Source organism: Eulemur rufifrons, chromosome 4, assembly GCF_041146395.1.
Source record: "Eulemur rufifrons isolate Redbay chromosome 4, OSU_ERuf_1, whole genome shotgun sequence".
In the NCBI taxonomy this organism is placed as follows: domain Eukaryota; kingdom Metazoa; phylum Chordata; class Mammalia; order Primates; family Lemuridae; genus Eulemur; species Eulemur rufifrons.
The window spans coordinates 82,149,399-82,161,844 of record NC_090986.1 but is presented as its reverse complement, the minus strand read 5'-3'; the positions used below and the strand labels follow the sequence as shown (position 1 = coordinate 82,161,844).

At 36.3% G+C, this 12,446-nt stretch overlaps 1 protein-coding gene across 5 annotated transcripts in view; it reads right to left on the bottom strand.

The window, feature by feature from the left end:
- The window catches only part of PSPC1 (paraspeckle component 1), an 85,600-nt gene that overhangs the window by 61,106 nt on the left and 12,048 nt on the right, over positions 1-12,446 (bottom strand). For all 5 annotated transcript variants that reach the window (XR_011233476.1, XR_011233477.1, XM_069467465.1 and 2 more), the window contains exons 3-4: positions 9,191-9,286; positions 7,280-7,476 (exon numbers count right to left, since the gene is read on the bottom strand). Coding sequence is in view for 3 of the 5 variants with exons in the window: in XM_069467465.1 (XP_069323566.1) it covers positions 7,280-7,476; positions 9,191-9,286 (293 nt within the window). In the remaining 2 variants the exon portion in view is untranslated. The remainder of the gene's footprint in view (positions 1-7,279; positions 7,477-9,190; positions 9,287-12,446) is intronic.

The following is a 12,446-nucleotide window of genomic DNA, read 5'->3' as shown; positions in this document are numbered from 1 at the left end:
CATTTGTATAGCACATCTGAGTAGTAGTATGTACTGTTCCAAGCTAAAAATTTTCTGACTTAAAAATCCTGTCTGTAATATGTATGGTATAAAATTATGTGTGCATACATGCACATAATAAAATATTAAAATACTCTGAGGCTGGGTGTCGTGGCTCACGCCTGTAATCCTAAAACTCTGGGAGGCCGAGGCACGAAGATCGCCCAAGGTCAGGAGTTCGAGACCAGCCTGAGCAAGGGGGACACCCCGTCTCTACTAAAAATAGAAAGAAATTAGCTGGATAGCTAAAAATATATATAGAAAAAAATTAGCCGGGCACGGAGGCACATGCCTGTGGTCCCAGCTACTTGGGAGGCTGAGGCAGAAGGATTGCTTAAGCCCAGGAGTTTGAGGTTGCTGTGAGCTTGGCTGATGGCACGGCACTCTAGTCCAGGAAACAGAGCAAGACTCTGTCTCAAAAAAAATAAAAATAAAATAAAATAAAATACTCTGGATGGCACAATTATTGGTTGTTTTTATTTTTCTTTTCTCTTTATGATGTTATCTGAAATTTCTAATATGAACATAACTTATCAATTGAATGCTTCCTAATAAATCCTTATACTCAACAGCTGACTTACATATAACATAATACTACAGCTAAAGTTAACCTAACCTCAACAAGGTAAACATTCTCTCCATTTTAGAAATTAAAAACATTAAATTATATTTAAATTATACCAACGAAAAAAGGATGAGGATTCAGACAGATTATAAAGTTAGCCCAGCCACCCAGCTATTAAATGATTCAACTGCGACGCCTGGCCAATTCTCTCCTTATTCCAAAATGTAACTCAAACCTGGTTGATCAGACTCACCTTGGAAACTTTTACAACTATGTATTTTGGGAGTCTGCTCAGAAAAATCTGTTTTAGTACATGGGACAGGGCCCAGGTGACTCTGATAACATGCCAGTAGAGAAAACAAATAACATTAAACATGACTATAATGATTTCAAACCTTTATAACACTAGTTCTCAACCTTAAATGCTCAATAGAATTATGTAAATATCTTTTAACCTCAGATCAATTAAATCAAAATCTCTTCGGAGGACCAAGCATATTTATTTTTAAAGCTCTCTAGATGCCTTCATTGTGCAACCAATGTTGAAAAACACACAACTATCACGTAATTATTTTAGCTGTGGAAACCTAGTAGAAAACAAAAATAAATAATCTACTTACTTTCCTAAGAGGAAATGCTTCAACAAGCCAAAGTACAGAAAGTGTCCTACTATGATTACCAATCGAAGAAAGTTAATCCAGTGTATATTGCCTACATGATGAGTGCGATGCGCACTGTCTGGAGGGTGGACACGCTTGAAACTGTGACTCGGTGGGATGGGGGGAGTCATGGGCAATACATATAGCCTGAACTTTTGTACCCCCATAATAAGCTGAAATAAAAAAAAAATTTTATCCATGCCTTGTTTTGTAGGTTGGTTGCTCTTAAATAAGGGACTACCTAACACATATAATAAATGTGAAAATATACATTACTTTTCTTCCATGAAAAGGAATAAGAACATAAATTTTTGTTTTCTGACAACTGGATCTTCTACTTTTAAGCTGTGCAATTTGAGAAAGCTGATTTAACTTCTCAAATCTTGTTTCCTGATCTGTAACATTGGTATAATTAACTCAAGGCTCCAACAATCAAATTATCAGATAAGCAGTTACCTGATACTTAGAACTATGAACTGAAAACAAAACCACCACTTTACACTTACTAAATTATTTTTTTAAGTTGCTAATAACCAAAGTTCCTGAAATTTCACTAAAGTTAATACGCTTGTACACTGCCATGATAATATCCTTCCAGGAAAAAAATTACAATAAATATGTAACTAGAGGTGTTTTTATCCTTTGATCCAGTAAATCACACTCAGGAATTTTTCTTAAGAAAATAAAACAAAAACATCCACAGAAATGAAAACATCAGCTGCATCACTACTTACTACTAGACTAAATAATATTTAAAATGATTACCTGACAAATTTAATGATAAGAGAACATAAAACTATATGCAATTTCAATATATCATCAATATGGATATACAGAAAAAGGGAATACAAGGGAACACAGACAGTTAAAGTTTGATTTGCTAGACTGTGAAGAAAAGTGCTTTCTCAATTTGATATTGTGCAAGTCATGAAAACTGAATATATACTTTCTAACAATTCTAAATACAAATTCTAATTCAAATATAAGATTTGAATCTGCAGATTAAAAAGGCATACCTAGTGTCAAGGAAAAGTTGAAATATTATGGTGCACAACAAGATATATTTTGAATACAAGGATGGACAGACAGAAAGATGTAACAAAAGCAGGTATGATAAAACTTCAGGCCAGGCATAGTGGCTCACGCCTGTAATCCTAGCACTCTGGGAAGCCAAGGCAGGAGGATTGCTTAGGGTCAAGAGTTTGAGACCAGCCTGAGCAAAAGTGAGACCTGGTCTCTACAAAAAATAGAAAAGTTAGCTGGGCATGGTAGTGAGTGCCTGGATCCCAGCTACTTAGGAGGCTGAGGCAGGAGGATCTCTTGAGCCCAGGAGTTTGAGGTTGCAGTGAGCTATGATGATGCCATTGCACTCTACTAGCAAGGGCAACAGAGAGAGACACTATCTCAAAAAAAAAAAAAAAAAAAAAAAATTTTTTTTTCATGTTTACTTTAGACTCTCCCACAGAAACATTTAATCCTAGAAGATAAACTTAAGAAAGAAGGGGGGGAAAAAAGAACCACGAATTGTATACCATTCAAGAGCCAAAGTACAATGAGATCACAGATAATATTTTAGTACATACAAGAGCTCAAGGAATATTGTTACCATGAGCCTTTATTAAAGAAATCAAGATAGGATAAATATCAGACAAGCGATGAACAGAAAAGTCATTCCTAAAACTATTTAAAACAGGATTAAAATTTAAACACATATGGGGATTATGATAAAAGAACATTAAGTCAGTGTCATAAATACAAACAAAACAGAGGCAAAATAACAAAAACTGACCGGAAAAGAGAAAGAAAGAGGGGCCTAATATACCTATTTCCTCATTCTTTTTCTTTGGTAGTCAGGCACCAAAAGGTATCATTTATGGGAATTACATATATTTTTATTTGATTTATAAGTAAAGGCATACATAAAAAATGATAATATTGCTGAGTCCAGCTCAGCACTGGGAATCCAAAATGAAGTGGTTCCGCAGAAATGAAGACAAAGTAGCCAATTATCTGGATAAGCGGGTGGGGGGGACTCGATGCTTCTAAGAGCAAAGTGCCCCGTCCTTGGTGCACACTTTGCTGTTATTAGTATAACTCAAGAGGGAACGAGGGAACTCAAGCGCAGGAAACAAATGGCCATTTACTCCCCAATCTCTGTATTTTGAGAACGCGCTGTTCGAAGAACATTCCCAGGCCTCCTACATGACTGCAGTCACTGGAGACACGGCTGTTTACTTCAACTTCTCGGGTGCTGACCAGACAGCTTTCCGTCAGGTCAGGTCGGGCTCGCTTTCCTTCGTCCACACCTCACAGTATTGCTGCTACATAATATAATCTAGGAAAATCCAGTAGTGGAAAGGGACGGAATAGCAGCACAATACATGGCACAGTGGCATCTGCCTGTAGTCCTAGCTACTCAGGAGGCCAAGGTGGGAGAATCGCTTGAACCCAGAAGTTTGAGGAGGCACTGGAGCTAAGATCATGCCACTGCACCCCAGCCTGGGCAACACAACAAGACCCTGTTTCCAAAAAATAAAATAAATACTGGGTGAAGCATTAATACTTTCTACTGGGAGTTATATAAGTTATGGTAATAAAAGTAACATAAAAATAACCATGAAGAAAATTCAGGAATTGTCCCCTATACTGGTGATCAAAAAGAGATGAAAGAAGAAATAAAAATAACTTGTAAAAAGTGTAACAGGATTTGGATCTAGAAAGGACTAATAAATATCAGTAAAGTATAAATGAAGCAATTAGCTACTGGTGTGCCCCAAAATAAGAATCAACATTTACAAAAATTTTCTCAGGTATATGCATATATGTTCATTATAGCATTGCTTTTAGTAACTGAGAAACTTAATCAAAAGATGATGAGCTAAACTAATTATTTAACAATATCATTCAGCCATTAAAAAAACAAGGCATGTATCTATGTACATACTTATGTAGAAAGTTAAAAAAAAAAAAAGGTACAGGAAAAGGTAAATAGTTTTCTTGGGTGATAAATAAAGATACACATCTACTGACACGCAAGCTTTTTCTCATTAAAGGATATAAAAGAAACTGTTAAAACATAGAAAAGTGATTCCTATAGGAAAGCAGAAGGTGGGAGAGAGAGGACACCTTTTCTGTACTGTTTGAGCTTTCTACTTCTATGGTATACCATGATATGAGTTTCTGCAGAACCACAGAATTAAGATTATCCAAAGTCCCTCCTCAACCTGAATACACTCTTGGAAATGCTGGATGAAATATAAAATAATAAGAGCAAAAAGGACAGAGTTGTAAATTTTCTTTTTAATTTTTAAACAAACTAAAACTAAAACAAATTTACCAACTGCAGTCTTTTGCTAAAATAAATATACCATGTACTTCAGCAGAAGTGAACCCAGAAACAAGGAATATAATGCACTAAGCAATGTGATCCTCTGATAATACAAACAAAAATATAGTTAACAGAGGCTTTAAATGAACACACACCATAAACGAAATTCAAACTCATGGGAAATAACTTTGCAAAATTACTCTACTTCAAAAGTCAAAATACCTTCAGAGGTAAGGCAAAGTTTTCTAAGAGCTTACAAGAAAAAAACTCTATAAGGTCTAAGGAAATGTACTTTGTCATCAATATATCCTCAGTATCCTGAGACAGTGTCTACTATAACTAACATTAAAGATGTGCTGAATTAGTTATACTACTGTTTGTCAGTAGTAAGAAAAGAAATCTTTAGTACAGATGCTTTCACATCTAATCAATGTTATTTCCTACTTAACGCATGACTGTAGATAATGGGAAAATAAAGTAGCAAAGAGAAATGTCTACTAGGCTAAAAGAGAGAATAATTCATATTGAACAGAAGTGTTAGGGCAACCAAGGGCCTTAGGAAAATGAACTGTAAAAACTTTCTAAGCTGATTTTGATATGTAACAAAATTTCAAAACCACTGGACTGGGTAAACTTTAAGATCTCTCTTCTAGCACTAACAGCCAATGATTCAGTATCTTTATCTTAAAAAACAATTTTCAAATTTTCTGTGAAATAAGAGATAGTTTCTTTTTAAACATACCATAAGATATGAATGAATTCAATTTTGTTAGAAGAGTGAGGTTGAGGGTCCAAATGAAATCAGAAATGTCTGACTAGTTTTTATCATTTGCTGAGCTGAACTGTTTTGTTTTGACAAAATTTGTCATCAGTACAATTATTCAGTGACTTGATCATAACTGCTCAACAAACATTTACTGACTAATAACTTACTAAATAAAACACACACAAAAAACCCTTGACTTTATCCTAAAGGAAATGAGAATTTACCAAAAGGATTTAGAGATGAATGGTCAAATTTTCACCTTGAAAAAAAATTCTGGTTCTAATATATAGAATGGTTTAGAAAAGGCCAAGATTAGATGGCGGAAAGTTCAGTAAGACTACTCTAGAAACTCAGGCAGACATCTGTGGTGCCTTGATCTCTGTGGTGACTCTGTCTCAAAATAAATAAATAAATAAATAAAAAGGAACACAGAAAGCAAGAAGATGCTCCCCTCCCTCACCCCAAGATAGAGTCTTTGCTCTGTTGCCCAGGCTAGAGTACAGCGGCACCATTACAGCTCACTGCATCCACAAACTCCTGGGCTCTAGCTACTTTAGCCTTCCAAGTAGCGGGAATTACTGGTGTGTGTGGCCATGCCCAGCTAATTTTTGTATTTTTTGTAGAGATGGGGTCTCCCTATGGTGCTCAGGCAGGTCTTGAACTCTTGCCCTCAAGTGATCATCCCGCCTTGGCCTTCCAAAGAAAGTCATAGTATTAGAGTGCGTGAGCCATCACATTGGCCAGGTGCTTGCTTGTTTTAAGAAATACAAAAATAGGCCGGGCGCGGTGGCTCACACCTGTAATCCTAGCACTCTGGGAGGCCGAGGCAGGTGGATCGCTCAAAGTCAGGAGTTCAAGACCAGTCTGACCAAGAGGGAAACCCCGTCTCTACTAAAAATAGAAAGAAATGATCTGGACAACTAAAAATATATATAGAAAAAATTAGCTGGGCATGGTGGCACATGCCTGTAGTCCCAGCTACTTGGGAGGCTGAGGCAGGAGGATCACTTGAGCCCAGGAGTTTGAGGTTGCTGTGAGCTAGGCTGATGCCATGGCATTCTAGCCTGGGCAACAGAACGAGATTCTGTCTCAAAAAAAAAAAAAAAAAAAGAAAAGAAAAGAAAGAAAGAAATACAAAAATAAACAAGCAAAAAAGAGAAATACAAAACTATTATGGGTAGTGGAAAAGATAAATGATAGGAGGAACTAGGAAAAATTAATTGGAAAATTAAAGAACAGACAAGAGAGGGAAGACACAAATAATAAAGATAGACAGGCATTGTAAGAAAGAAGAAAAGGGGGATAAATGAGCTTCTGAGATATATTTAAGCAGCTTGTCATATTGTTAGGTATTTGACCAGTGGATAAGAATAAATTATCACCTGTTATGACCATTCTTAGAAATTCAGTTAGCATGGATCAAGGGTTTAAAATGTTCTTGCCAATTACTAAGAATTTACTCTTCCTGAATCCCCATATCCATCTACACCCAATGAATCTTTTTCATCTCTGCCAAATTATCCATCTGTACTCTTTCGATGTGTGGTAATAATCTTACATCTTGTCGTAACTCTTCTTTTCACCAAACAAAATCTTCTGTGTGGCTTTATGCCATGTCTGCCTACCAAGAATTGCCCACTGGGTTTTTCTTTTTGACAACAGAATCATGTTCTGCTACCAGCAGAATTTAACATGCTTGAATTACCTTCCACAATACTACTCATGTAGGTAAAACTTACTTTTAATAAGTTTTTTTTAAAAGGAAATTCTCACAGAAAAGGGAGATTTTTATATCTAATATGTTGAATTCCAACTATGTCTCTAAGCAACTTAAATACTAATACATATAAGTAGTATGCACAAATTGAACCTCAAGGAGAAAAAGAAAATCACACCACAAATACATGAAAATCCATTTTTACCTTGCCTCATTAGCATTAATTGGTGTTCATGCCTAGCAGCTTCCATTTCTGCCTCCAGTTTCTCTTTGGCTTCTCTGATGTTTCTATCAACTTGTTCACGCTGCTGCTTTTCCATCTCATCAAGAGCCTTCCATCGAGATGCATACTCAAATTCAAATGTCCCAGGTTGAGCAAAACGTGGTGGCTGTTCTCTTTCCCTAAATTTACAGTAAAACATACAGAAATGTATGCTCAAAAGGTTAAACAACAACAAATGAGAAATAACAACAACTATCATTTATTAAGCATTTTACAATGTTCAAGGCACTGTGTCAGGCAGGTACTCTAACAGGAATTATTAATACCTCATGGCAATGTTGTGATGCCAGTTTAATGGGCCTGAGTTTAAGAAACTGACCAAGAATGCCCAACTAATAAGTGATGGAAGCAGTCTTCAAACTTATGCAATTGGGGTGGGGGGATGAAAAGAAAAAAAAAAAAAGCAAAAAAAGCTATGCAATCTGATACCAAAACCTCCTATAAGGCCTTTCTGGTTTTCATTCAATGAACTATTTTACATAAGGGATCTCGTGAGCCCAGGTGTTCAAGGCTGCAGTGAGCTATGATCGTGCCACTGCACGTCGCATCCTGTCTCAAAAACAAAAAAAGTACTGACAGGAACACAATCTCCACTCTACCGATAAAAGTATAGATACTTTGCTGCAATTATAAATTTTAACTTTTATTTTGGGGTGGCGAGGTGAGCATGAGTGGGTGGGACAAAGTTGAGACAGATAAAGGAAGGTGTCAGAGAGTGAAAGATGAAAAAGCTTCGAAGATCTTCAGAGGCATATGACGAAAATCAAAGTTAGCCATGATCCTAGGTATTCTAATCGGAAAAACTTGTTTGTATTTTTCCTTTTTAAAGTACTGACTGGGAAGTGGGAAGGAGCAGGAGGATCTAGCAACCACTAATTTTTTTAAAAGAACTGTTTATTAGCAGTTCCTAAGTCAGAGATTGACTATATAATACAAATGTTTAAAACTCTTCATTTTCTCCCAAAGGAAACACCACTGAAATAACACGTATTTTTGGAGTTAGAACTGAATTTGAATCTTGGCTGTTATGTTTTGTGAGCACGTCCCCTACTCTTTAGTAGAAAAACTGGGAATATAACTAGTTCTTATAAGGTTTGCTGGGGTAACTAAATTTATATGAACAAGTATTGTCTATAAATTCCACTTCTTGTAAAAACCCTTGTAATTCCAGTTCTCTAATTACCAAATCCAAAAGTGTGCTCTATTTCAAATTTATAATATAACCTATAACAAGAAAAAAGTCATGTGAACAGAAAATCATAGTAAATCTTTTAAAAATAACATTATAAGAGAAATTAAAATGGTTGTGAATTACAATCAATTACTACTCATCCTTCTCTGAAATACTCTCTTCCTTTGCTTCCAGGACACAGCTGTCCCCTCCAGTCTCATGACTGCTCCCTCTCAGTCTTTTCTGATTCCTTCTGATCTTTCTAACCTCTGTACATTAGAGTACTCCAGAGTTCAGGGTCTAGTGATGTAATGTTATAAACACCCTTGATAGCACATATCTAAAATATCTTTATTAATAAAATCTTGCTGCAAAAATATAGTTAGATAGAATGAACATTTGATAGCACAAAAAAGTGACTATAGTCAACAATAAGTTGACACGTATTTTAAAATAACTAAGAGTGGAATTGAAATGTTCCTAACACAAAGAAATGATTAATGCCTAAGGTGATGAATACCCCAATTAGCCTGATTTGATTAATGCACATTGTATATGCCTGTATCAAAACATCACATATACCCTATAAATATATACTATTATGTACCCATAAAAATTTAAAAATAAATTTATAAATAAAATTTTAAAAAATAAAATCTTACTTATGATATTGTTGTGTTTTCTGCATCAGCTTCTCTGGCAAGCCATCTTCATCATCAAATTGCTCCATGGGCTCCACAATGACTGGACGAGGGGTCCTGGTAGGAATAAAAGCATTAATGAGAATTAATGTAGTGTCTAGAATTAATATCCTGCTAGAAATTTTTTATAATAATAAAGATATATACTTGGAAATGTCTCACTTTAGGAAAATGTCTCAGAAATACCATAGGTACTCATAAAATCAGTCAATAAACATTTGCTGAGCCAGACATAGGTGAATGTTAAAGCAAGAAAAAGATGAGCAAATAAAGCAACAATTATGAACCAGCATAACCACTATAGTTAACTTTTACAAAATACGATGAAAAAGAATGCCGTTGTTTTTATGTATGTAGCCTTCATTGTCCGCATGTCCCACCACCTCAACCAACTGATCTCTGCCTACCTCCCAGTCTCCTTGTGTTCTACCACTACTGCTTAAAAAATTCTTCAAAAACGTTAAAACCAAAAATGAGACCTAAACGATGTCAGCCAAGCAAAAGTGAAGGAGGGCAGGCAGAGGACACTAGATATTCAAGGAGAAAGTTGGGAGGAGAGGGAATAGACAAGAGAGGATGATCAAAGATATGAGTAGAAAACCTTTAGTATTTCTTAAATAGGAGGAAGAGTTCATGGAGGGGGAGGAATAAGAAGAATGGATGAGATACTGATATTAAAATTTTCTTTGCTATCAGTTCTTCACCACACAAGCTGCATTAAAATCTATTTATACTTCAGAACAGTGATGCTTCATTTAGAGAGAAACAAGTGAACTTAACTTATTTAAGTTATTTCACTTAAGTGAACTTAACTAGAAAAGCTAGAGAAATGAAGGGGGCATTCTGGATTCCAAAAGCTTTCCTTGACACATAAATTTCCAGAGATTAACATGGACTTTAGATCCTAAACTACAGGAAAAGACACAAAATGATTTTTTTAAATTATTACTAAGCTACTACAGATATTTTAAAAGCAGGTACAGAATACCATGGGATAGTGGAATGGTATTATAGAAACCTCAGATAAACTGAGTGGGAATCCAAAAGAAAAGGGATTTGGGGTGTGGTACTCCTAAGGGTACCCAAAGGGGTCCAGGGCCAAAACGCAAGTGTACTATATGGACCATCTGCCCACTGGAAGCCATGGCAGCACCACCAACATCAGAACAGTAATAGAACCAGATAAGAAGAGTTAAATCTGAGTAGAGGCCATCAAAGAAATGAGCACACCCCTCCAATAACACAAGGCCACCCTACCTCGAAGAAAATCCAGAAAAAGGGACTCAAGAAGGAAAATAAACTAAGCAGATCATCTGTCTCTTAGAACATGACAGACTTACTTGGAACTGATAAAATTATATGAAGCCAAGGGAAATGGTAAATAAAATTAAGAGAAAAATATGACATCTCTGTACTCTCGAATGTCTTCAACGTATGAATATGGGCCACTAGACAACTCTTATTAGGGGAGAGGGGAAATACAGCCTTCTGGGAGGGAACTTATATAATACATGCAAAATTCATACAATCGCCCCCCAAACCGGTCATCTTAGTTCTACAATTCCACGTCTAAAATGACATGTGAAAAAGTGAGCAAAGACCAGTCACAACCACATTCATGACATTATACAACACAAAAGGATGGAGGAACATGGGTATGTGTGGTATACAAAGGAAATGCTTAAAGAACTTTGTCTTATTTTTTGTTTATTGGGACATATGCTAAAATGTTGACATCTATGATTTCATTGTATGTATTACTTCCTATAGAAGCTCCTTTTGTCCATTTTTTTCACCCATCCTGTTTGTTTCATGTTCATCTTTAGGTGCTAACAAAAGTTTGTCAAATCTAACAAATTCTATTTACTACACAATTACCAAATTTATTCTTTTTACAAATGTAAGTAAGTACATATTATACACCAAAAAAAAGACTCAAAGGAAACAAATCGAAGTGTTCAAACATGTTAAATCTGGAGTTTTTCTTTTTCTCTCCATTTTGCCACCAAATCAATCATCCGTTTGGTTGTAAACTTCCACAATGTCCCCCTCTGGAAAAATTTAAACAACATAGTAACTTCTGTAGAGGAAACTCAGTCCCCTGAAAGCCTATCATGTGGAGAGGAGCTCCACACATTTTTATGAATACCACACTTCAGACTTTCCTGTTAAGATACACATTAGGTTATCAAGTATGAAATGTCTGATTTCCTTAAGTACTAAGTTTGACAGTTGATATCTCTGAGATTTCACTTTGACACTTCTGGGTTTTTTTTGTGTGTGTGTGTGAAGGTACATTCTCATTCTTTCAAATGCACAGTTTTGCTTGTGATTATCTTTCAAATTTTTTTTTTTTTTTTTTGAGACAGAGTCTCACTCTGTTGCCCAGGCTAGAGTGAGTGCCGTGGCGTCAGCCTAGCTCACAGCAACCTCAAACTCCTGAGCTCAAGCGATCCTCCTGTCTCAGCCTCCCAAGTAGCTGGGACTACAGGCATGCACCACCATGCCCGGCTAAGTTTTTCTATATATATTTTTAGCTGTCCATATAATTTCTTTCTATTTTTAGTAGAGATGGGGTCTCGCTCTTGCTCAGGCTGGTCTCGAACTCCTGAGCTCAAACGATCCGCCCACCTCGGCCTCCCAGAGTGCTAGGATTACAGGCGTGAGCCACCGCGCCCGGCCCAAATTTTTTGTTAAAGCAATTTTTGTGAAACCATGGATAAGTCTAAAATTCACGTTATTTTCGAATATGAGTTCTATCGTGAACCAATATGGTGCAGACAGCTCGAAATATCAATGAAGTGTTTGGGAAGGATGTGGCTAATGAACACACAGAATGGTTTGAGAGGTTCCATTCTGGTGATTTTAATCTTGAAAATGAGCCATGTGGGCAACCTGAGACCAAAGTGGATAAAGATGAGCTGAAAGCTATAGTGGAAGCAAATCCACCTCAACCTACACACGAATTAGCAGCAAGGTTAGACATTACTACTGTAACAATACTGGACCATATGAAACAAATCAGCAAGATAAAGAAGCTGAGTAGATGGGTTCGGCATGAGTTAAATGAGTGTCAAAAGAGAAACTGTCTCGAAGCTTACCTTTCTTTGCTGTTATGACATAAAGGCAAACGATTTCTACACTGCATTGTTACGTGTGATGAAAAATGGATTCTTTTTGACAATCACAAGGGTTCAGCACATGGATGGATAAAGAT